Genomic DNA, 27,322 nt, shown 5'->3' with positions numbered 1-27,322 from the left:
TCCAAAAAAACTACACTGGATAAAAAGTACTGATTTGCAAAATTCTGTAATCAATTGATTTAGTTTTACTGGATGAATCAATACTTCTTATCACACCCTGGAAGAACTTCAATAATTTAAACAAGTGATAATTTTGAAGTTCGACAGAATAATTATCGAAGTTACTCCAGTTGTACAGTTAGTAAAATAACGAAAAAGTGAAAGGACAACTTAAAAAAAGCATGCAAAGATTGAACTCAAAGAAGAAGAAGAAAAAGTGCACAGGAAGTGGAAAACGGGATCTTCCCTAGATCTCAGCTGAAGGAAGCGTGAAGGAGTTGAAGGAGAAAGGGTGCAGCTGAGATCGCCTCCTCTTGAGATGGTGCAACAAGTATTAGCCACATGGAAGCTTTGAATAGAAGCCATTTTCCATCGTTACACAAAGAATAGACAACGTAACAAAAATTTAAGTGTACCATAAACATCTAGAGATGCCGTATAATGGCTAGATCCGGCACGATTCTGAGCAGTGCATGTGTAATTTCCACTCTGAACTTCCGATACAGAATCTATAAGAAGCGAACTCGCCTTTTTGCCGATTTTTGTTGTGATAACCCCACTATCCAACTCTACCACACCTCCATGAAAACTCCACGTAATGTTCAAAGGAAGATCGCCCTCTGACACCAAACAAGTAACTTGAGCTGTCTGTCCTGAATGTACAGGCGAATCACCGAAACTAAACGGGACTATGTGAGGTAAAACTGAAAAGTGAGAAAGCACCGACTTAGGAAAAAGAAAACACTCAACAGAAAAAGTACTAAATGTTAACCGTTAACCAGTAGTTGTGTTGTATACTCCGTTTGTCCGGCTTTGTTTTTGCCACGACAAGTGTAGTTCCCTGCGCTGGAGTACGAAACTGACTCGATTGTCAACATTGAGCTTCTTTTTCCAACTATGGCTACCGATATTTCGGGGTAGTCGAAGCTATTCCCGTTCAAGCTCCATTCTATGGTTATCGGTAGGTCTCCTTCGGCGACCAAGCAGTTAATTTGTGCATACTGACCGGAATGAAGAGGATTTTCTTCGAAATAAAAAGGGATGATGCGGGGTGCAACTAACAAAAAGAAAAAAACTTAAAAGTTACCCTTGACAATTAACACAGAAGAGTGGCTAGCAACTCCCGCTCGATTTTCGGCAAAACAAGAATAATTCCCTGCGTGGTGTTCATCCACCGATTCAATACTAATAACAGATGTCTTTTTCCCAAAAGAAGCAATAGTCACCCCTTGAACGTCTGTTAGAGCTTTTCCATTCAAAGTCCAGGAGAATTTCACTGGCATATCACCCGTAGACAAACTACACTGGACAGTTGTAGATTCGCCCATGTAGGATGGTTCGTCACCAAAAGTGAAAGGTAGAAGCTTCGGCAAGACTGGGAAAAGGAAAAAGGTTTAAGTACCGTTCACGTGAAGATAGGCGGAGTGCTCGACCAGTCCGGCCGGATTTCTAGCAGAACAAACATATTTTCCAGAATGTTCCGCATGGACAGAGTCAATGTTCAACTGGACGATGCGTTTGCTGGTTCTTATCGTGGTGATACCATCAATTTGGTCCACGGGTTTGGTGTTCAAAGTCCAGCTAATGTTAATGGGGAAGTCGCCTTTGTTCACAATGCAAAAAACTGAGACTGTATCACCTGAATTGATAGGCTCGTCGCCGAAATCGAAATGAGTGATCTGGGGAGGAACTGGAAGGAAAAGAAACTAAGTGAAAAAACCAAACAAACAAAACAAAAGTTAAATTATAATCAACCATTCACTTGCAGTTCCGTCACGAATTTGGTACTTCCAGCTCGGTTTTTTGCGATACAGGTATAGTTTCCGGCGTGGACATACGAAACCGACTCTATTGCTAAAATAGAACTGCGTTTTCCCATTTTCGATGTAGAAATTTCAGGAAAATGTCCTAATTTCTTGCCGTTTAACATCCAATCAATAGTGATGGGTAAGTCGCCTTCGGATGCTAAACAACCCACTTGAACGTACTGACCAGAATGAACGGGATTATCTTCGAAGTAAAAAGGAGTGATTCTTGGCATAACTGAAGGAAAAAGAACAGGGTTTAGTAAAGTAAGTACCCTTGATAATAAGTTCGGTGGTGTAGGCCGAAATTCCCGCTTTATTCGCAGCTAAACAAGTAACATTGCCTGCATGTACTTCTGATAACGAATCGATGCTCAACACTGACGTCTTCTTTCCGAAACTACCAATAGCAATCCCTTCAATATCTTTAACAGGTTTTCCATTCAACATCCAAGAGAACGTAACAGGAAGATCACCAGAGGACAAACTACACTGGACCGTTGCTGAATCTTTTATAAACGCTGGTTCGTCTCCAAAAGTGAACGGTTGAATTTTTGGCAAAACTAGGAAAAGTACGAGAATAATGGATATAAATTGGATTATGCATAAAGTAGAGATAAATTAAGCGGGTGGTACCCTTTACAATTAATTTTGCTGTGTATGCAGCCACTCCGGCACGATTGGACGCTAAACAAGTGTAATTCCCTGCGTTATGCTCATCGACTGAGTCTATACTCAACACCGACGTTTTTTTCCCAAAGGAAGAAACTCCAATCCCTAAGGATTCATCAGCAGGTTTCCCATTCAGAAGCCATGAGAACGTCACAGGCATGTTTCCTTTACTAACGTAACACGAAACTTGAACACTATCTCCTCTATTTGCTTCTCCGTCAAAGTTAAAGGGGGTGATGTGGGGTAGAACTAAGGAGAAAATATAGCTTTAAGTACCATTGACATGTAGTACCGCTGAGTGATGCGTAGACCCAGCTGTGTTTTTGGCTGTGCAAGTGTACTCTCCGGTATGTTCCGCATGCACTGAATCTATACTCAGTTGGCTAATTCGTTTATTAGTACGCATTACAGAAATCCCTTGGGAAGTGTCAATGGGACGACCATTCAAAGTCCATGTTATCTTAATAGGAAAATCTCCTTTGTGTACGGTACAAAAAAGCGACGACATATCTTCAGAATTAACGGGGTTCTCGGTAAAATCAAAAGGAGTGATTTGAGGAGGTACTACAACAAAGAAAAACGTACTAATTTGGTACAAGTACCGTTGACGTGTAGAACAGCAGAGTAAGTTGTGGTACCGGCAGAATTCTTCGCGTAACATACAAATTCTCCTGCATGTTCGGCTTGAACCGAATCTATGCTCAACTGACTGATGCGTTTGTTGGTACGCATGACAGAAATCCCGTGGATTGACTCCACAGAACGATTATTCAAAGTCCATGATATTTCAATAGGAAAGTCCCCTTTGTTAACGGTGCATGTGAGAGAAGACATGTCCTCTGAATTGACAGGGTCATCGGTGAAATCGAATGGGATAATTTGGGGAGGTACTACAACAAAAATAGTGTCCTGTAAGTACCGTTTACGTGTAAAATCGCAGAATAAGTCACTGTTCCGGCGGGATTTTTCGCTGAACATGTATATTCGCCTGAGTGGTCGGCTTGGACTGAATCTATGCTAAGTTGACTGATGCGTTTGTTAGTACGCAAGACATTCACTCCGTGGATAGTACTAGCGGAGGCGTTGTTTAGGAACCATTTAATTTCTACTGGAGAATCACCTTTATTCACGGTGCACATGACAGAAACCAAGTCTCCAGAATTTACGGGTTCATCACCAAAATCAAAATGGACGATTTGGGGTGGTACTATAAAAAGTAAGGAACTAGCGAAACAAAAATACGTACAGTAAGAAGTAAAATTCACTTAATGTACCATTAATAAAAAGTTCAGCGTTGTGGGTGACTGAGCCTGCCCTATTTGACGCTTTGCAAGTGTACACACCAGCAAGTCCAGGTTGTACCGAGTTTATGGTTAACAAATTGGTACGACGACCGATAAGTGTCGTAGTAATTCCAGAATCCAACTCAATGTTTTTATTATTCAAGGACCAAGTTATATTAAGAGGTGCGTCGCCTTTGCTCACGTAGCAATTAAGTTGTGTACTATCCCCAGTGTTGGCCTCACCCTCAAAATCAAATGGTAGGATATGGGGAAGAACTGTGGACCATAATGACAAATTAAAGGGTGCAAAGAACTAATCAACCAACTTAAAAGTGAAGGTGTACCATTAATAAATAGAGTGGCGCTGTGGGCTGCTTGTCCCCCTTTATTTGAAGCTGTGCATGTATACGTTCCTGAATGTTCCCTATCAACTGAATTAATATTCAACAGGTTTGTACGGGTTCCTATTGGAAGAGTCGTAATTCCAGAAGATGGACCAATGGGTTTGCCGTTTAAAGTCCATGTGATATTTAAAGGCGTGTCTCCTTTGCTCACATGACAGTTCAATTGGACGTTATCGCCCGTGTTTAATTCATTTTCGAACTCGAAGGGGGTAATGTGAGGTAGTACTAGTAACAAAAAAGTGGGTTTTAAGGACAAGTGCGAGCAACTAAACTACACTAGATAGAACTAGTACCATGGATATACAAATATGCAGAATATGTGGCAAACCCGGCTAAATTTTCTGCCCGACATGTATATTCTCCTGTGTACTCCGCATTAACGCTATCTATACTCAAAGTGTTGAGTTTCTTGTTGACTTTGTTGATGGAAATGGTAGGATCGTTTATGACACGACCGTTGAATAACCACGTGATGTTTAAAGGAAAATCGCCTTTAAGGATGGAACAAGCCACTGACACCGAATCACCAGGATAAATTTGTTCGTCACCAAATTCAAAGGGTAAAATGGCAGGTGGTACTGCAAGGAATACAACATTTTAACACTACGTTAAAACTATAAGAAATAATAAAGTGCAAATACAAAGTACCATTCACATTTAGCTGTGCCGAATAAGTAGTAGAACCAGCAGAATTTTTAGCGACACACTTATATTCTCCAGAGTTGTCAGCTTGCACTGAGTCAATACTCAACGTGCTCAGTCGTTTATTAACCATGCTGACAACAACACCAAATTCATTTTCAACAGACTTGTTATTAAACCTCCAAAATATTTTTAAAGGCAAGTCCCCTTTATTGACGGAACAAGTTAAAGACACCACGTCACCGGAATGTATTGATTCTTCACCAAAATCGAAGGGTAGGATTTGAGGTGGAACTATAAAAGAGAATGCAAATAAGTACCATTAACATGCAAAAACGTCGAGTAAGTAGTGGTTCCGGCTCTATTCTTGGCGAAGCAAGTATACTCTCCAATGTGTTCTGCTTGCACTGACTCTATACTAAGGGTACTGATTTTCTTATTCACACGAATTACTGATATGGAATCGTCGTTTTTGACAGTCACATTATTATGAGTCCAAAAGATCTTGATGGGTAGATCCCCTTTATTGATGGAGCAAGTCAAAGACGTGGAATCACCAGTATTGATGGTATCCTCACCGAAATCGAAATGCAGGATTTGTGGGGCAACTATAAAAGGTTAAGGTTAGGACGGGTCGGGGTACTAAAAACAACAAGCTCAAAATATGAGTACCGTTAACATTTAGAAACGCGGTATGAGTCGACGACCCGGCAGAATTTCGCGCTGTACACGTATAACCTCCGAGATGTTCGGCCTGCACAGAATCAAAACTCAGAGTACTAATTTTTCTGCTCATTTTCAAAATGACGATGTTGCCATCGTTAGTCAAATTTGTGTTGTTATGAGACCAAGTGATTTCCACCGGGAGATCCCCTTTCGTGATGGTGCACGTTAACGATGTCGAATCGCCAGTGTTCATGGCTTCTTCTCCAAAGCTGAATGGTAAAATTTGGGGAATTACTGGAAAGTTGTGAGGTGTTAAAGGGGGTACGCAAAACATGTAAAACAAAAGTTAATAAATAAAAATACCATTCACCAGCAATTCAGCTGTGTATGAAAACGTTCCAGCTTTGTTTTCGGCAACGCATGTGTAGTTTCCTGCGTGTTCTGCTTGGACGGAATCTATACTAAGGGTACTGATTTTCTTGCCGGCGGTAGATACAAGAACGCCATCGACGTGATGGACGTTTTTGTTATTGTGGTACCAGGTTATTTTGACAGGTAAGTCCCCTTTGAAGACGGAACAAGTCAGCGAAGCGAGATCACCAGAATTAACCGGTTCTCCGCCGAAATCAAAGTGAAGAATTTGTGGGGCAACTATAAATGCAACCAACTGGTAAAGGATGGGGTTGGAAACTTGAATATATGTATATCTAAACTACGATTTACCATTAACACGTAAATACGCTGAGTGAGTGTTTAATCCAGCTTTGTTTTCAGCTATGCATGTGTAAACCCCTGCATGCTCAGCTTGTACAGAATCAATAGTAAGAGAACTAACTTTTCTGCCAGCTTTTGTGATTAAAATTCCTTCGTTGTTACCAATGGAAGCGTTATTATGAAGCCATGTGATCTTGACTGGTAAATCACCTTTGTAAACTGAACACTGAGCCGAAGCAAGATCTCCAGAATTTACCGATTCCTCACCAAAGTCAATAGGTAAAATGTGAGGGGCAACTGTAATACATTTGCAGATTTTAAGGAACGACCAGGGTAAGTTACTACATAATAAATATCTCTAAAGTGTACCATTCACATTTAAAACGGTAGAATAACTTGCGTTTCCAGCTTTATTCTGAGCTAGACATGTGTAAGATCCAGAATGGTCCTCTTGCACGGAGTCTATAGTTAAAGAACTGACTTTCCTACTAGCTTTGGAAATAATAATGCCATCATTAGGTCGAATGGCTTTATTTTTATGTAACCACGTAATTCTGATTGGCAAATCTCCTTTGAATACAGTGCACTGAAGAGAAGCCACATCCCCTGAGTTTACCGACTCTTCTCCAAAATCGAAAGGCAAAATCTGTGGCGCAACTGTAATAAGTTACAATCACATTCTAACAATAAATGAAGATTTGAGGCCCATGTCATCACTCATCACCAGATGAGTTTCCAAGTATGAGTGTTATAGTCAATGGTCAAAAGTAGGAAAAGGGTTCTTAAGTAAAGGTAACAAACAACTTAAGATGGATTAAGTAAAGTACCGTTCACACGTAACGTTGAAGACTGTCGACCTTCTCCTGCTGCATTCGTTGCTACACAAGAATATTCTCCTGCATGTTCTGCCTGTACTGATTCTATACTCAAAGTACTCAACCTCTTATTAACAAGACTAACAACAACCCCATTCCCATGATCGACTGTTTTTCCATTAAAAATCCAGAAAATCGTCAAGGGTAAATCACCTTTACTAACTGAGCACGAGGCAGATGTCATATCGTCGGAATTAAATTGATCGTCGCCAAAATCGAAGGGTAAAATTTGTGGTGGGACTGGGAAGGAAAAACACGATTAAAATTGTAACCATACCGTTAACATTTAAGTAGGCAGAAAAATCAATGACGCCGGCCTTATTCTTTGCGATACATTTATATTCTCCACTGTGATGGGCTTGAACCGATTCTATAGTAAGCTGACTGACTCTTTTATTGGTACTTAAGACTGTAATCCCGTCGACATTATCAAGTGGTTTATTATTAAGTGACCAACGAATAGTAATAGGGAAATCTCCTTTGCTAACAGCACAAGTGGCAATTACTAAGTCACCAGAATTGATAGCTTCGTCGCCAAAGTCGAAAGGATGTATTTGAGGCGGGACTGGAAAATAAAAACTACTAAAGAAACTACATAAAAACAATAGATAACACAGGTGTTTAGGTACCGTTAACGTTCAAAACGGCTGAGTAACTAGTAGATCCAGCTTTATTCACAGCGGTACATGTGAACATCCCTGTGTGTATTGCTTCAACCGATTCTATACTCAAGCTGCTAATTCTTTTGTTGATTTGGGAAATGGTTACTCCAGAAATATCACTAATCGATTGATTGTTAAGAGCCCATGAGATCGTTATAGGAAAATCACCTTTGATGACAGCACACTGCACCGTTGTCATGTCACCAGAATTGACAGGTTCGTCGCCAAAATCGAATGGCATAATTTGAGGAAGCACTATAGGATAAACAAGACTAGGTGTAAAAAGAGAAAAACTAAAAATAGACACAAATAAAGCATAAAATACCATTTACGTTCAAATAAGTCTTAAATTCAGTTTTTCCAAAACCATTCTCCGCGATACATTTATATTCTCCAGAATGATGGGCTCGCACCGCTTCTATAGTAAGCTGACTGGCTCTCTTGTTGGTGTTCATTGTAATGATACCATCAAAAGTGTCAATGGGTTGATTGTTTAACGTCCAATAAATTTTAATGGGGAGATCTCCTTTAATAACCGCGCATGTGGCTATAATAACGTCACCAGAATTGATGGCTTCATCACCGAAGTCAAAAGGATGAATCAGGGGCGGAACTGCAAGGGTTATTGTACTCAAAATACAAAAATCAAGGGAGTTAAAGCGGTTAAAATGCAATGCAAATACCGTTAACGTTTAAAAAAGTCGAAAATTCGGCAACACCGGCTTTGTTTTTTGCAAGACATTTGTATTCTCCTCTGTGGTGGTTCTGCGCAGACTCAATGGTAATTTGGCTGCCTCTTTTATTGGTGTTAATAGCAGTAATACCGTCAAAGTGGTCTATAGGTTTGTTGTTAAAAGTCCACTGAATTGTGATGGGTAAATCGCCTTTTGATACCAAGCAACTAGCCATGACAACGTCGCCTGAATTGATGGCTTCTGCTCCAAAATCGAATGGATGGATCTGAGGTGGTACTATAAAACGAAAGTACTGTGGGTAAAAGTGGCACCAACTACAATCGCCAAGTCCAGAGAGGATGAAACTAGCACAGAAGACAAAAAGTCACACATGGTTTTATAAATATTCTAAGGAAAAGGTAGGTTCAAGGATTGTTTTTGAAAACAAATAAAAATCCAACCAATACCATTAACATTTAAGATGGCTGAAAATTCCGCAACACCAGCCTTATTTTCTGCTAAACATTTGTATTCTCCTCTGTGATGATCCTGTACTGATTCGATAGTAATTTGGTTCGCTCTTTTGTTAGCGTTCGTGGTACTAATACCATCTAATTCATTGACAGGCTTATTGTTCAAAGTCCATCGCATTGTAACCGGTAAATCACCCTTTGTAATCAAACACGTAGCCATAACTATATCACCAGAATTACTTGCCTCTTCCCCAAAATCAAACGGGTGTATTTGAGGTGGTACTGCAAAATGATTTAGTGATAGAATAAATAAAACTCTGGAAACCTTGGACCAAAAACCCAATGAGACTTCCTGGTAAAAGCTGATAAAGGAGTTAACGTTAAAAAAAATGTGGTACTCTAAAACGAGAATACTGTAGATAAAAATGGCACCAAATACAATCAGTAAAAGATGGTACTTCATTCTTTTTGAGGATAAGGTGGACTAAAGGATTGTTTTTGAAAGCAAACAAAAATCAAACCAATACCATTAACATTTAAAAACGCTGAAAATTCCGCGACCCCAGCTTTATTTTCAGCTAAGCATTTGTATTCTCCTCTATGATGATGTTGTACCGACTCTATAGTTATTTGGTTTGCTCTTTTGTTCGTGTTCATGGTACTAATACCGTCTAATTCATTGACAGGCCTATTGTTCATCGTCCAACGAATTTTAATCGGTAAATCACCCTTTGTAACTAAACACGTTGCCATAACTATATCACCAGAATTACTAGCTTCTTCCCCAAAATCAAATGGATGTATTTGAGGTGAAACTGAAAAATGATATAGTGATAAAATAAACAAAAACCTCGACACCTTGACCAAAAATCCAATGAGAATTCCTAGCACACATAAGGTAAGCTGATTAAAGGAGTTAAGGGTAAATGAGAAATTCATAGGAATTGTTCTAAAAATTTAAGCAAAATTTAACCAAAGTACCATTAACATTCAAAAATGCTGAAAATTCTGCAACACCGGCTTTGTTTTTCGCTATACATTTATATTCTCCCCTGTTATAGTCCTGTACTGATTCGATGGTAATTTGATTGCCCCGTTTATTCGTACTAATAGTAGTAATACCATCAAAACGGTCAATAGGTTTGTTATTGAAAGTCCATTCAATAGTGATGGGCAAATCACCCTTCGTTACCAGACAGACAGCCATAACAACGTCACCCGAGTTGATGGCTTCTTCTCCAAAATCGAACTGATGAATTTGAGGTGGTACTATAAAATACAAGTATATACTACGTTTGCACGAGTACGACCACTCAAAACCGAAAGTTTCAATCATAGAAGACAAAGTAAGAACTAAAATCCAATAGAAACTAAATGGGGGAATGTTGTAGGGTTTAGGCATGAGGTATAGCTAAAAATTATTGAGTTGCTAAAACATAGAGGTACCGTTAACTTTTAAAAACGTTGAAAATTCCGCAACACCAGCCTTGTTTTCCGCTAAACACTTGTATTTTCCTATGTGATAATCTTGTACAGATTCTATAGTAATTTGACTTGCTTTTTTATTTGTGTTCATAGTACTAACACCGTCTAATTCATTTATCGGTTTATCATTTATACTCCATCGAATTGTAACAGGTAAATCACCCTTGGCCACAAAACACGTTGCTATAACGGTGTCACCAGAATTAATTGCTTCTTCTCCAAAATCAAACTGATGTATTTGAGGTGGTACTGAAAACCGTAATTTAACAATGAAGACTATAAAAATCAATCCACATGATAATTCATAACACAAGGTAAAAGATCTGATCACAGCTAGTTTAAGGGTAAAATCAAGGTTATGTGAGGTTGGTTTTTAGAAGCTAAAACGTCAAAAAGTACCATTAACATTCAAAAATGTTGAAAATTCTGTAACTCCGGCCTTATTTTCGGCGACACATTTGTACTGTCCACTGTGATGGGCTTCCGCCGACTCTATTGTAAGTTGACTAACCCTTTTGTTCGTGTTGGATATACTTATACCATCGAACTGACCAATGGGCTTATTATTTAACATCCAATGAACTTTAAGTGGGAAATCACCTTTAGTTATTACACACGTGGCAATAACTATATCACCAGAATTACTTGCTTCCTCCCCAAAATCAAATGGATGTATTTGAGGTGATACTGAAAAATGATATAGTGATAAAATAAATAAAAATCTTTAAATCCCGACCAAAAATCCAGTGAGAATTCCTAACACATACAAGGTAAACTGATCGAAAGGGTTAAGGGTAAATAAGAGATTTATGGGAATGGTTTTTAAAATTTAAGCAAAATGTAAATATGGTACCATTAACATTCAAAAATGCTGAAAATTCTGCAACACCGGCTTTGTTTTTCGCGACACATTTATATTCTCCTCTGTGGTGGTCCTGTACTGAATCGATAGTAATTTGGTTACCCCTTTTATTCGTGTTGATAGTAGTAATACCATCAAATTGACCAATGGGTTTGTTATTGAAAATCCATTTAATTGTGATGGGCAAATCACCCTTCGTTACGAAACAGACGGCCATAACAGCATCACCTGAGTTGATGGCTTCTTCTCCAAAATCAAACTGATGAATTTGAGGCGGTACTATAAAATACAAGTGTATACTAAGTTTGCACTAGTTCGATCACCCAAAATCCAAAATTTCAATCACAGAAGACAAAATAAGAACTAAAACCCAACAAAGACTGGAATAGATTAATCTAGTAAGCAATCGGGGGGATGTTGTAGGGTTTAGGCATTAGGTATAGTTAAAAATTGAGTTGTTAAAACATAGAAGTACCGTTGACTTTTAAAAACGTTGAAAATTCCGCAACACCAGCCTTGTTTTCCGCTAAACACTTGTACTCTCCAATGTGATAATTTTGTACAGATTCTATAGTAATTTGGCTTGCCCTTTTATTTGCGTTCATGGTACTAACACCGTCTAATTTATCGATCGGTTTATCATTGATACTCCATCGAATTGTAATAGGTAAATCACCCTTGGCCACAAAACACGTTGCCATTACGGTATCACCAGAATTAATTGCTTCTTCTCCAAAGTCAAACTGATGTATTTGAGGTGGTACTGAAAACCGTAATTTAACAATCAAGACTATAAAAATCCATCCACTTGATAATTCATAACACAAGGTAAAAGATCTGATCACAGCTGGTTTAAGGGTAAAATCAGGGTTATGTGAGGTTGGTTTTTAGAAGCTAAAACGTCAAGAAGTACCATTAACATTCAAAAATGTTGAAAATTCGGAAACTCCGGCCTTGTTTTCGGCGACACATTTGTACTGTCCACTGTGGTGGGCTTCCGTCGACTCTATTGTAAGTTGACTAACCCTTTTGTTCGTGTTGGATATACTTATACCATCGAACTGACCAATCGGCTTATTATTTAACATCCAATGTACTTTAAATGGGAAATCACCTTTAGTTATTATACACGTGGCAATAACTATATCACCAGAATTAACTGTTTCTTGTCCAAAATCAAATGGATTGATTTGAGGTGGTACTGAAATATGATACATCGTAGACAATAAAGAAAAAAAAAAAACGACACGGAATTATTAAAGACGAATCTTTACAGGGATAAAGTAACTGGTTGGGTTATAGTAGAACAGTGTAGGCGAACATATGGTAACAGTACCATTAACATTCAAAAACGCAGAGAATTCAGTTACGCCAGCTTTATTTTTTGCCACACACTTGTATTCTCCTCTATGATGCGCCTGCGCGGACTCTACAGTTAACTGACTAGCTCTGGTGTTGGTATTCACAGCGCTAACTCCATCGAATTGACCAATGGGTTTATTATTTAGCGTCCAGTGTATAGCAATGGGCAAATCGCCTCTCGGTACTAAACAAATTGCCATCACTATATCACCCGAATTGACCGCTTCTTCCCCAAAATCGAAAGGGTGAATTTGAGGTGGAACTGGAAGTTAAAACAATGCAGACAATGCAACAAAAATAAAACAAAAATAATGCACAAACACGTCAATTAAAAGTACCATTGACATTCAAATACGTGGCAAATTCGGCCGTTCCAGCCCTATTCTCTGCAATACATCTATACTCTCCAGCAAGATGATGTTCAACTGATTCGATAGTAAGCTGACTAGCGCGTTTATTATTCATAATACTAATGGTCCTGAAATCGCTAAGTGCTTGATTGTTGAGTGTCCAATGAATCTTAATAGGAAAATCACCTTTAGTAACGGCACAAGTGGCGACGACAGCGTCGCCCGAATTGACGGCTTCGTCTCCAAAATCGAAAGGATGTATTTGGGGCGGGACTGGAAACCAAAGCAAGCAACACTACACTACACAAGCCAAGTACCGTTCACATTTAAAACGGCGGAATGACTGACAGATCCAGCTTTATTTACAGCGATGCAGGTATAGTTCCCGGAGTGTTGTGCATCAACTGACTCTATACTCAAAGTGCTTATTCTTTTGTTGGTTTGGGATACAGTGACACCCGGAAAATCGTCTACGAACCGTGTATTCAACTTCCAAGTTATTGTTATGGGGAAATCTCCTTTGGTGACGGCGCATTGAGTGGTGGCCATGTCGCCGTAATTTACGGATACTTCGCCAAAGGCAAATGGTACGATCTGAGGTGGTACTGGAAGCAACCGAAATATAAAGATTTGAGAAAAAACAAACGTAAAGATGCAAATAAAGGTCACTGAGTGGTGACCATGTTTCCGTTATCGGGAAATGGTACGATCTGGAGTGGTACTGGAAGTAACGGTTTGGGAAAAAACAATTCAAATATAGAAAAAAGTAAAGGTCACCATTAACGCGCAAGTATGACGAGAAACTCGTATTTCCAGCTTTGTTGGACGCTATGCAGGTGTATTCGCCGGCGTGGTGGGCTTGAACGTCGTCGATGGTCAACTGACTAACTCGTTTTTTGGTCTGCATGACGTTAATCCCTTCGATACTAGTCACAGGCTTATCGTTAAGTTTCCAAGAAATTTTAATAGGTAGATCGCCCTTGATTACAGCACAAGTGACAAGAGCCATTTCGCCAGAGTTTATAGACTCATCACCAAATTCAAATGGATGGATTTGTGGGGAAACTATAAAGAACACAAAAATATAAAACTACTAGAAAAAAGAAAAGTGTTTTAGAATCTAGAACAGGTACCATTGACGTTTAAAACTGCTGAATGACTGCTTGTTCCCGCTTTGTTTTCGACAGTACATATATATTTTCCAGCGTGCATGGCTTCGACTGAATCTATACTCAAAGTATTCAATCTTTTACTCATCTGAACAACTGTAATTCCATCTAAAGTTTGAATGGGTTTTCCATTAAAACTCCATCTTATTTTTAAAGGAATATCTCCTTTAGAAACGGCGCAATTCACAGTTGCTATGTCTCCAGAGTTTGTGGTTTCTTCGTCGAAAGCAAATGGTACGATCTGGGGTGGTACTAAAAGTAACGGAAAGACGTAGGTTTGGGAAAAAACAAACGCAAAAGTACAAAGAAGTAAAGGTACCATTAACGCGCAAGTATGACGAGAAACTCGTATTGCCAGCTTTGTTAGAAGCTATGCAGGTGTATTCGCCGGCGTGGTGGGCTTGGACGTCGTCGATAGTCAACTGACTAACTCGTTTTTTGGTTTGCATTATATTAATGCCCTCGACATTTTCTACAGGTCGACTATTGAGCCTCCAGGCAATTTTTACTGGTAGATCGCCTTTAATCACAGCGCAATAGACAATAGCCATCTCTCCGGAATTGACAGATTCGTCACCGAATTCAAATGGATGAATTTGTGGGGAAACTATAAATAAAATAAGAACATAAAAGTACTACAAGAAAGAGGGGATCTTAGAATCTACAACAGGTACCATTAACGTTCAGAACTGCCGAATGACTGATCGTCCCCGCTTTATTTTTGGCAGTACACATATAGTTTCCAGCGTGCATGGCTTCAACCGAGTCTATGCTCAAAGTACTCAGTCTTTTACTCATTTGACCAACTGTAACTCCGTCTACAGTTTGAATGGGTTTCCCATTAAAGGTCCATTGTATTTTCAAAGGAAAATCTCCTTTAGAAACGGCACAATTCACAGTTGCCATGTCTCCAGAGTTTGTACTTTCTTCACCAAAGTCGAAGGGTACTATCTGAGGTGGAACTGATTTGGTGATAAAAAATAATAATAATAAGGGTGGACAAGTACAAGAAATATACATGTGTAAATTAGAAATACCATTAATAAATAATGAGGTTACAAAAGTTGTTGTAGCAGCTCGGTTACTCGCCAAACAGGTGTAGTTCCCTACATGATTTCTTTGGACGTTATCGATGCTCAAGGTACTAACTCTTTTAGACACTCTGTTGATAACAATTCCCTCATTTTTTTCCACAGATCTTCCATTTAACGACCACGTGATTTTCAGAGGGTAATCTCCCTTTGACACCGTACACTGAACCGACACACCATCTCCTTCATTCACGGAATCCTCACCGAAATCGAAAGGGATAATTTGAGGTGGAACTGGACACAGAAACATAAGCAAACTTCAACCCACCATTTATATACAAGTCGGCGAAAAAAGTACTACTTCCTGCAGGATTAGATGCTAAACAAGTGAAGCGTCCTGCATGTTCCGCTTGTGCAGAGTCAATCGTTAATATGCTAACACGTTTCAAATGACTAATAATGATACCATGAGACTCGTCAACAGTTCGATTATTTAAAGTCCACGTGATATTCAATGGATTGTCTCCTTTAGAAACTGTACACTGAATCGAGACGGTATCTCCTTCGTTGACCGGACCTTCTCCAAAATCGAACGGCAAAATCTGGGGTGGTACTGTAAAATTGTTGGTTAAAGGGAAGCTGTGCATCGGGTTACAAAGGCTGAGTCAGATGTGTAGTACCGTTAACGGTTAAGTAGGCCGAATGGCTATTTGAACCGGCGAGATTGGTAGCAGTGCATGTGTATTTTCCCGAGTGAACTGCTTGTACTGAATCTACATTGAGAGTACTAAACCTTTTCATCTTCATGACAACGACTCCTTCGTTCTCTCCTATTGGACGTTCGTTGAGGCTCCAAGTGAGATTCAGAGGGGAGTCTCCTTTGAGTACCGTGCACTGCACCGAGACGGTTTCTCCGGAATTGATCGGTTCATCCCCGAACGTGAACGGGAAAATTTGAGGAGATACTGAAGATTTTTTGGTATAGGTAAATACACAAGGTTCGACTTACAAAAATTAAAATCAAAACTAAGACTAGCAAACTGTACCATTAACATCTAGAAAGGCAACGTATTTGGATTTCCCAGCCGCGTTTGTAACGACACAGGCGTATTCGCCTTTGTGGTGAGACTCGACTGAATTAATATTAAGAATACTGGCTTGACTGCCGAATGAAGAGATAGAAATTCCTCGAGTATGATGTGTAATGTGTCTGCCATTAAAAAACCATTTGATTTTAAGGGGACGATCGCCTTTGGGAACGTAACACGTCAGAACGGCGGTGTCGCCGGCATTTAATGGACCATCGAACTGAAAAGGACTTATAATAGGTGCCACTGTAAAAAAAATTCAACGGGACAAAATAACACATGGGCCTCTTCTGTGAAATGTATACAACAAAATGAACAATACCAAAAATGAGTTTGTTACAAATGGTGATTTTAGCTGGAATAAAAGCATGAATCTACACTCACGTCTTACCTTACGCTGGAACCCTACGCTCTGAAAGAAATACAACTACTTAATAATATATACGCGCTGCTGGTCAAGTGAAAACGACAAAATTCATCCGATGAGACTGTAAATTTAGTCAAGCGTCGACAAGTAGTAACACACAACATCACGTAACATAATACTCTCCTACTGCCACAAACCGCAAAACCCTATATAGTACGCACAACATACCATCGCTCTTACTATTTCTTTATAAAAATGCTTATTTATATATATCATATAAATTCATATCGGTGTAATCACTGAAAAACAAAAAGACGTATCAAAACCATATTTTTGAAAAAAACACTTAATATCATTTCCGAAACAACCGAACGTGATACACCGCTAAAACTATATTAATTTTACATCGTTTTATGTCTCAATTTATCAATCCAAATTTCAGACTTTTATTTTTTCAAATAATGGAATGGAATCAAAATGGAAAACGTAAACTAAGACGCCGCTATTTAACATTTTTTAAAACATTAATCCAAATGAATGAGTCATTAACAGTTCATATAATGCACTTAAAAACATACTACATATATAGTATCTAATTGAAAAGAAAAGGTTGATGTCATTATTGACAAAAGCAAAGGTTATATAGTGCTACTCGAATATTAATTTTATAAATTTCTTACTGACTTAATGCGCTTATATTTTGACAACATTTATTAATTTTTTAATATTACGAAATATCATACGATCGAGAAAAAAACGTCGTTAACAACCTTGGAAATTTAATGTTAAAAAAATAAGTTGGTAACGAAACGTGTTCCTTCTTTCTGTTAATTAATTTGACATTTACGGTCACTTAACAGTCAAATAAAGTGTCAAGGAACTACGATACCAACATAGTTATTTTAAAAACAAAAACAAAATAAATTTAGTGGTTTACTAGACCACTTTTTCGGTTGTATGGTACTAAATACACTATCCAGAGCCAAATAAGATTTTTTTATTATGTCACGTATATTTTTTATGTGTATGTTCACATTCTCATTGTATTATTCGCCTTCTATGATTCTGCGGGAACTTTACAAGGTGCTCACGTCAGGGTTAAAATAAAATAAAAAGTCGTTCTACGTGTTAGTTTTAACTATTAACCACACACCATACCTTAGAGACTCGAAATCAATAAGCCAAAGACGATAACTTCGCATTTAACTACGCATGCGTGTATGCATTGCGAATAAGTCATATCATAGTGCATAATTTTTTTTATTAATTAATTTCTATAACCTCTATAGCTTTTATAATGGCATTGATTGTATTCTCTTTATCTTCATTACCAAAAAGCATTGTTTCTGAACTTAATTCAAACAACAGACGTGTCTCACTCTCATCATGAAAATATTTTATGAACTGTTTATTGGGATTAATTTAATTCCCAGTTATGCGAAGGCGTGCTATTTTTATTATACACCCTGTCATAATTCCACACATTAAGTTAAACGTTTACACGCATTAATCCTATACCGTTCCTACAACATGTGGCAGTAGGTAACTAAAAAACCAAAACCTACTCACCCATCACTTGCACTTCCAAGGAACTCCTAGCGCTGTATCCTTGTGAGTTCTTTGCGACGCAATCATAAGTAGCTTGGTCAGAGGCGCGTTCGACATTCTCGATAATAAGAGTACCATTAGGGAAAACCTTCTGCTTCCTGTTGATAGGTAACAACCTTCCGTCTACAACACATACATTACTCAAAAACCCTAAAAGTCCTCCGACCCACCTCTCTCCCAGACAACAGTTTCGACCGGATGCCCAGCGAATGGACAATGCACAATCAAAGTTCCGCCAGCTACAATCGCTTGTTTTTCCATAGAACGTACGAAGGGCAAACCGTAGACGTTAATCCTGGCGGAGTGATCAGCTGATCCCACTTTGCTGCTGGCGACGCACCTGTAAAGTCCTCCGTCGTTGGTGTGAATGGCGCTGATGTTGAGATGCGATACGACGTCTCCGTTCACGGTTACGTATTGTCCAATCTGGTTTCTCTCGTTGTTGGTTAATCGCCGTCCGTAGAGTTCCCAGGTAATTTCAGGAGTGGGATTACCCGAAGCGATGCACTTCATGAAAACGGAATTGCCGGGCTGAACGGTTTCTTCGTTGAAAGCGTGTCGGATCTGTGGGGGCTCGAAACGTCCTCCTAGTTTCAGTTCGGCGGTGGCTTCGGCGTTTTCTTGGTCGTTCCGGATGAAGCACTGGTACATGCCTTTGTCTTCCTTGCGTACTGATTCGATACGGAGAACGGCGTCGGTGTGGTCGATTGGGTGGCCATCTTTCAACCAGCTGATTGTCTTGATTGGGTTTCCTGGTGGACAGAAACCAATATTGGTTTAGTTAATTGTGGGGTTTCGCAAGAAAACATTATGGATCCTCTTCTACTTTATATTAAATAAATTTGTTCGCATTATCTCCACTAAACTACAGTTCCTTCGATTATTGAATATGTAAGCAAAGTATGGTCACCACAATATTACTACTTATATCAGAACGACTGAAAAAATTCTAATCGGAAAATGGGTTTTAACAATAATGAATATACCAACAAATTAGTGATATTTGAAGTTTAGTTTCTTTCCAAACATGTAGAACGAAAGCTGATTTAGTTTTTATGAAAAAGTTATTTAATGGTAATATTGACCGTTCTGAATTTTTAGGTTTATTTGTATTAATTGACCCACAAGAATGTTACAAAGCAATCCGGTTTTTCGCACCAAGCTCCACATGACCAACTATGGATTCTTTTCACCACTGGCGACGATGTCACGAATTGTGAATACACATAATGGCGTTATTGAAATTTTTAGTGTCCCTGAACAACCTTACGGTATCTCCCTTTAAAATGAAATTTTAACATGAATGATCTTCCACAATGCGTAGACAAAATGTTTGTATCGATTTATGTATTTCTTTCTTGTGATATATTGTACCGGGCGATTTTTTAAATTTCTGCTTTAGTTTCCCCGCGTCATGGGTAATTAGAACAGAAATAAAAAAAATCACCCGAAATTAATCAGATTTACTGTAATTAATAGAGGGGTCTGGTGTCCAATAACCAACCTTCAAAGTTGCAAGTGAAAACTGCAGGTCTTCCAAAATCGATAGTCTGGACTTGGGGTTCGATTTTAGCTTTCAGGGGAGCCGTGACGGTTAAAACAGTTTCGACGCTTTCACCTCCAACGGAGTTGTTTACAACACATAGGTACTTTCCGGAGTCTTCTACGCGTGCTTCACGAATGATGAGTGTTCCGGCGACTTGTTTGACCCTGTCGTTGAGAGTTACAGCTTGCTTGCGAGTGGTGCCTTCGACGAATTTGTACCACCTGTAACAACAGAGAAGGACCATAGTAACAAAAAAAACTAAAATAAGGCAAAACAACAAAAACCCAGAAGCATCTACTAACTGGTAAGGATTTTACCTAAATAATGGAACGGGGAAAGACTGAGCAGGGCAGAAAGCCACAGCCGTTTCGTTTAATTTTGATACCCTTATATCAATCGTTCGGGAAACGAGTTGGGGTCTAACAAATCCCGTCGGTTCTGCAAAATGAAGAAAAGTAGAAGAAACGGTACCTGACTGTCGGAACCCTTTGTTATTTGTTCAACAGTACCTTTTTATCGGTGCAGGGTACGACTGTGCATCGCATAGAAGAGCGATGTGGTGTGAACTATGAGCGAGTTTCTTATTTAAACCGTCTCCTGATAGGGTAGGAGCGGTGAGACCAGTAGGTTCTATAAGAAAAACGAGACGTAAGAGTCAGTACCTGAATTTGGGGATAGGAAAACCAGAAACTTCACAAGTTATTATGATATCTTGAGTCAGAGGTACGTCGAAGACTATGCTACCATCGATTTTCCGACCGGACGCTTTCGGAGGTACGTTGTTCGTCGGTTCTATGGAAAAGTTTGTTTAGAAATGTAAAGGGGTGGGGGAACTGTTCTAAACTATGGGTACATCAAACTTACTTAAATACCGGATACGGAAAACCAACGACTGGACACAAAATTACACCATCGCTATTTTCGGGGAAAGATGTGATCTTCCATGGAGTTTTCTCACCCACAAGTTTTGGTGGTAAATTATTAGTGGGTTCTGAAAAGAACCAGCAATTAGGATTCTGGTGATTTGTAGGCGTGTAACAAGCGAATCGTGATAGGAAAAAGCAATCAAACTTTTAAACTAAACAATGCAGAATCCTATGCTGGTTCATGCAATGCACTTACCTTTCCTAGAGGCCGACTATGACTGACCTAAGTACTTACATGTATCTAGGGACGGGGTAACCAGTAACTTGGCACGTTAACCAAGCGGTGTTGTTTTGTTTGACTAGAAGAACTTTCCACCCTTCAAATTTTTCACCGTCCCTTTTTGGCGGTACGTTATTTGTGGGTTCTAGAAGATAGGGAACCAAAAAATGACGGTGAAAATTTGGTTAACGTCAAAAGCTGAACACAGTTACTTACATATATCTCGGGACAGGGTAACCGGTCACTTGACAAGTTAACCACGCGGTACTAAGGTTCGCAACATTTACAATCTGATGGCCTTCAAATCGTACGAGATCCTTTTTAGGAGGAACATTATTTGTAGGTTCTGGAATATCATTCAAAAAATGAACGGGATACCAGAGACTAATACTAGCACTTTCAAAATTTTTGGACGGAATTACAACTTACATAAAACGCGGTGCTGGATAACCGCTGACTTGGCAAGTTAACCATGCAACACCACCGTTGGGAACATTTAAAACCCGCCAACCTCCAAATTCAGCCCCCACTTTCTTGGGAGGAACATTATTTGTAGGTTCTGCAAAGGGCCATACATTTATTCACGTTTGAACGAAAACCAAAACTACCTAAATGATGGTATAGGGAGTACCAAGAAACGAAAAAACTTACATAAAACGTGGTACCGGATAACCGCTGACTTGACAAATTAACCATGCATCGCTATTATTCACAACATTTAGGACACGAAAGCCGAATTCGGCTCCGACCTTCTTGGGAGGGACATTATTTGTAGGTTCTGTAACGGTTCAAAGAACAGTGTTTACTGCATGCGAAAAACAAAATTAAAGTACCTAAATAATGGTACAGGGAATGCCACAACCGGACACATCAAAAAAATCGTTTCGGTGATGTTTTCTGACACCAATGTGAAACCAAATTTCTTGTCTAAAGCTTTTGGGGCTATGTTATTCGTTGGTTCTGTAAAATGTATTGGTATGTAATTTTACCTGTAGAGAGGAACTGGGTACCCCACTACGTCACAAGTAAGAAAGGCTGTTTTGTTCTGAGGATGGATAAATATAACACCTCCTTCGTATTTCTTTCCGGGAACTTTGGGAGCAATTTTACTCGTAGGTTCTATAAATGGAGGTATTAATGAGCATCGGAATGAGTAAGATAGAGGAGATAGGATACCCTTAAGTACAAGCAAAAATGATCGGCAATCAAATAAAAAGAAAGTTGTAAAGGTTACGAAACTTACACGTATCGAGGAACAGGATATCCTGTCACTTGACACGTTAACCAAGCCGTTTCCGAATTTTGAACATCAATCTGATGACCCTCAAATCTACCAAAATCCTTTTTCGGAGGGACATTGTTAGTAGGTTCTAAAATATTGCTTCGTTTACCACAAGCACATAATTTTCATAACATCTCCTAACACTAAAAATAATCATGCTACATGCTAAAAAAACATCTCAAGTACCTAATCAAAGGTACCGGAAAGGCAACAACTGGACACATCAGAAAAACTGTGCTATTCACATCATTCGAGACTAAAGTAAAACCGATTTTCTTATCTATAGCTTTAGGAGCTATGTTATTTGTAGGTTCTGAAAAACGAAAAGTAAATAACAGGTAATAAAAATTTACCTGTACAAAGGAACAGGGTAACCCACTACATCGCATCTGAGAAAAACTGTACTATTTTGAGGACTGATCAAAATTTTTCCTCCTTCGTATTTTTCGCCGGGAACTTTCGGAGCAATTTTGCCAGTGGGTTCTAGAACGTCCACTCGGGATTAGCACATGGGGAAAAACAAAAGGTACCCTTGCTAAACGTGCAGACAATTACCTGTAGATGGGAGCAGGAAAACCTTGTGCTGCGCACAGAAGAGGCACCGTTTGCCCAGCTGGAGAAAAGTTTTTAAGACCAGAGATGGACTTGTCTTTTGCGGTAGGTGCGACGCTGGTTTGTGGTTCTATTTCAAACGAAAAATAGAAACTTAATTTGTGTACCTGAATAAGGGAGCTGGATATCCTTGCGCTTGACATAGTAAACCAAAACCTTGACCGACTGCTCTAATATACGTCGAGCTGACAGCATCGTTAGAGAACGACGGTGCTTTGGACCCTATTGGTTCTATTTACAAAATTTAGTCAGATTTTGATTTAACGTACCTGAATAGTGGAATAGGTTGGGCCTGAGCTGGACAAAGCAGAGCAAAACTTTGGCTTTGACGTCTTTCAAATGTAAAACTTTTTGAATCCGAAGAAAATGTAGGGGGTTTTGAAGCGACTGGTTCTAAACATGGATATAACGTTAGAAACAGCTTCAAACTTACCTGAAAATCGGTATAGGATAGGCTTGAGCTTGACATAATAAGCCAAAACTTTGGTTAACATTGCGTGTATAGGATGTGCTTGTAGCATCATTCGGGAAAGTGGGCGGTTTAAACCCGATGGGTTCTGGGCATAAAAGACAAAATTACTATTGGTGTGTGTACAGTACCTGAACATTGGAACCGGGAGGGCTTGTGCCGGGCACAGGAGCACAAAACCTACTCCTTGATGTACCACGTAAGTAAAACTTTTCGATAAAGACGAAAAAGATGGCGGCTTAAGACCAATTGGTTCTATCCACAACAAAAATGACAACATGTTTCGATAAAAACAAAACAGTAGCAACAATACCTGAACATTGGAACTGGTTGAGCTTGCGCTGGACACAAAAGCACAAAACCTTTTCCTTCGTGTACATCATAAGAGAAAATTTTTGACAGCGACGAAAAAGATGGAGCTTTGAGACCAACGGGTTCTGCGCGAAATAAAAAAGCGTCAGTAAAATAGTACCTGAATGAAGGGAAAGGAAAAGCTTGAGCTGGGCACAATAGAGCCAAACTGTGGTCTGACTCGCGTCGGTAACCTATCATCTGTACATCATTGGAAAAAGCTGGAGCTTTAGTTCCAATTGGTTCTATGAATAGAAAATTTGTCCCATAACACACAACACTACTTCAAATCAGTAAAAATACCTGAATGAGGGGAAAGGGAAGGCTTGAGCCGGGCACAACAAAGCGAAACTGTGTCCTGCTTCTCGTTGATAACCCATTATTTTAAGATCGTTAGAAAACGCCGGAGCCTTAGTTCCAATAGGTTCTAACAATAACACAATAACAAAAACAGTAATACGTGAAAAGTCACCTGAATGAGGGTACAGGGAATCCTTGCGCTTGACAAAACAGCGGTATTTCCGAATTGACCTCTCTTTCGACGTATTTCAGTTTCGAATCAGCTAATAATTTAGGCGCGCGACTTCCCACGGGCTCTGAATTAATAACAAACCATTAAAAATTTGTAAATACCTGAATGTCGGCGTAGGAAACCCCTGCGCTTGACACAATAAAGTAAGACTATGTCCTGACACTTTCTGAATGGTGATTCCTTTAACGTCAGAGAGGAAACTCGGACCTCTCAACCCAATAGGTTCTAAATTCGAAAAAACAAATGACTAAAACATTTACCTAAAAGCGGGTGTGGGATAACCCTGTGCTTGACAAAGCATGGCTAAATCGTTGCCTTTGAACTCATCGAACGAAATTAATTTGATGTTTGTGAGAAACTTCGGAGCGCGTGTACCCACAGGTTCTACAAACAACAAAATACTAACCTAAAAAACGGGACGGGATACCCTTGCGCGGGACAGACAACGGCCAAAGACGAATTCTCGTTGTAAGCGATCACGTCGTACTTTGAATGGGACGATACTTTAGGTAATGTACTACTGATGGGTTCTGCGTTGAGAATGAATTATTTAGTACCTTATAGATGGGACAGGGTATGCTTGCGCTGGGCACAATAGTGTCACGCTATTCCCGTGTAGGCTTTCGAATGCGTGACTCTTATCCATTGTCGGAAATTTCGGCTTAACACTACCAACAGGTTCTACAAAACAATCAATAATGAAACCACTGACCTGACGAATGTTTAGGATAAAGTTTATTGAACGATTAAGTACCTGTAGCTGGGAACAGGGAAACTCTGTGCCGGACACAATAAGGTCGAACTATCGCTAATTGAAGTTTCCACGGTCTGGATTTTCGAAGTGCCAGCAGTCAACCGCGGTGCTACACTTCCGACGGGTTCTACCGACGACAAGAAAAACAAATAGAACAAAGTTTGAAAAATTACCTGAATCTGGGTAAAGGAGACGCTTGGAAAGGGCACAAGAGAGTCAAATTTGTCCCGAATCTGTCAGAGACGGTTCTCGACTGATCGCCGGACGTTAGTTTGGGGGTTACGCTTCCGACGGGTTCTGCAAAATTCGTAAAAATGAGAAAGGTACCGTTGCTTCAACAAAATAAGCATCCTTGCATCTATTACCTGTAAAGCGGCGCCGGAAATGCTTGCGCAGGACACAGAATCGCAAAAGTGTTACCGCTCATGTACTTATCGACAGTGGGAAATTTCGGTATGTTAGGTCTTACGCTTCCCACAGGTTCTGGACAAGAACATAGAATTAGAAGTATTACCTGTATAGAGGGACAGGGAACGCTTGCGCAGGACACAGTAACGTAAGTGCCGAGTTACTCTTCGACACGAAACCTCGCAAATTGTCGGTTGCTGGGAATTTAGGTAACACGCTTCCGACTGGTTCTATTGGGAAAAATATTTTAACAACGGCTGGATTAAATGGGCAGTTTCAAAACCAAAATTACCTGTATCTAGGTACTGGAAAAGCTTGAGCGGGACAAAGAAGGGTAAGGCTTTCTTCTAAGTGGCCTTTGAAAGCTCGAGAAGTATCGGTTGTGGGAAACTTAGGCAACACGCTTCCGATCGGTTCTGATACAAAACAAACACCAATAAATAAAAAGTTCAAAAAACAATACCCGATGTTGGAATAAGAATGTTCAAGTAATATACCTTGTAAGAGGTACAGGGTAGCCTTGGGCCGGACACAACAAATTAAGACTATCGTTTCGTGAATATATGTACTCCTTTCTAGTTTCCAATGGAAATTTTGGAATAACGCTTCCAACAGGTTCTAAAATAAACCAAAACCTTACCAAGAATATTTACAATTTCTGCCAATGGACACCACGATTTAAACTTACCTTGCACAAAAATTACCTCTAAAATGGATCAAGGGCCAGGGTACCCAAAACAATCTAACGAAAAAGTACAAACCTGTGAGAACCTCGACAGATAGGTTTGCGGGAACGAGAAGACTAGGATTTGTGGATAAAAGGACAGGTACTGTTGTCTTTAACATTGTAATTTTTTTTAAATTTTGAAAGTGCCCGTTTGTGAAGCAAGGGTACCCTATCCCAACATTCAGGTAAATTTATTCAACAACGATGATGAAGAATTGATCAATGCTTCACCAAAGTCATGTAATGAAATTAAAGTGTTAGTAAATTCTGCGACACAGTTGAATGTAGCATAATAAAATTACAAGTCACAGAAGTCACTAATTGTAGGCGAAAATTCCTCCGGGAAAAGCGACTCTTCTTAAAAAGAAATTCCCAGAACAATTTTCCTCTATAAAATCACGTATAGTTAAGTATATTATTTCGTTGTCTGCTGTCAGGCTTTCAGTGAATTAATTTAGTAATTTATGAGAGAGGGATGATACACGTCAGGGTACGCCTATGATCATTACGAAAACGAACCATAACGTCGCGGGAGCCTAACCAATTGTAATTTAGACAGCAGACAACGAAATTCTTGGATTCGCTGACCACTTGAATTCCATCATTGTAATAATGGTACAAATGCGTAACTCAACATCCTGCTCTGCAAATATGCGCCCGAAGAATACAAACAATTAAAATAATTAAACAATATAAACATTTTTAATTAGTGCCATAAACGCTTTCCGTATTAAGCTACTACATATTTACACAACTATTCAAACAGGAAATTCAGTTTAGTTATGCCAGGAATTTATTACGTGATGTACACTGAATTTTTTCCAAGAACGATATCAGTTTTCTTTAAAAATACCATATGCTGCTTTAGTTTGGAAAAAAGGTGTTTTTGATGTTTAAAAATAGAGTTCGATCTAATTTTGTGAACGACCGACAATGGTTAGAGGAAACCCGTTTTCCAGAGCGTGTAATGATGGAAAGCAAACTGGCATGTTTATATTAGTAATATATTCTTGACACATTTATTGTCACACTCCATATGTATGATTGCAAATGTTTTTCGGAAGGTCGTTTATTAACATTTTCGAATATATTACACAGTGAAGAAGGAACAGAAGTTGTAGATGTGATTTGTGTGGGAATTCAAGTGGCCGTTGAAGTATGACGGGAATAATAAAAAGTCAAACCACACATAAGTGAATGATCGTTATAATGAATTACTACTTATATAGAATACTAAGCACTGTGTAATCGTTGCTTAACAGTT

General features: G+C 39.2%; 1 protein-coding gene across 18 annotated transcripts in view; it reads right to left on the bottom strand.

Annotated features, from left to right (window-relative positions):
* LOC135144269 (cell adhesion molecule Dscam1) overlaps window positions 1-27,322 on the bottom strand; it is a 79,411-nt gene that overhangs the window by 11,648 nt on the left and 40,441 nt on the right. For 2 of the 18 annotated variants that reach the window (XM_064076273.1, XM_064076321.1), the window contains exons 5-9: window positions 20,440-20,569; window positions 19,736-19,998; window positions 18,402-18,983; window positions 18,193-18,354; window positions 6,235-6,522 (exon numbers count right to left, since the gene is read on the bottom strand). In XM_064076273.1, coding sequence (XP_063932343.1) covers window positions 6,235-6,522; window positions 18,193-18,354; window positions 18,402-18,983; window positions 19,736-19,998; window positions 20,440-20,569 — 1,425 coding nt within the window. Of the gene's footprint in view, window positions 1-1,441; window positions 1,730-2,480; window positions 2,766-2,792; window positions 3,081-3,435; window positions 3,724-5,874; window positions 6,163-6,234; window positions 6,523-6,594; window positions 6,883-7,052; window positions 7,341-11,731; window positions 12,020-12,592; window positions 12,881-16,214; window positions 16,503-18,192; window positions 18,355-18,401; window positions 18,984-19,735; window positions 19,999-20,439; window positions 20,570-22,924; window positions 23,049-23,086; window positions 23,211-23,940; window positions 24,065-24,429; window positions 24,554-24,575; window positions 24,700-24,923; window positions 25,051-25,437; window positions 25,562-25,623; window positions 25,748-25,828; window positions 25,950-27,322 lie in introns of all 18 variants that reach the window. The other 16 variants (XM_064076258.1, XM_064076307.1, XM_064076266.1 and 13 more) reach the window with 14 other exon arrangements.

The sequence above is a fragment of the Zophobas morio genome, unplaced genomic scaffold, assembly GCF_036711695.1.
Source record: "Zophobas morio isolate AGI-343-1 ecotype UQ-CSIRO unplaced genomic scaffold, CSIRO_AGI_Zmor_V1 ptg000004l, whole genome shotgun sequence".
Lineage (NCBI taxonomy): Eukaryota > Metazoa > Arthropoda > Insecta > Coleoptera > Tenebrionidae > Zophobas > Zophobas morio.
This window is presented reverse-complemented; position numbering and strand designations above follow the sequence as displayed.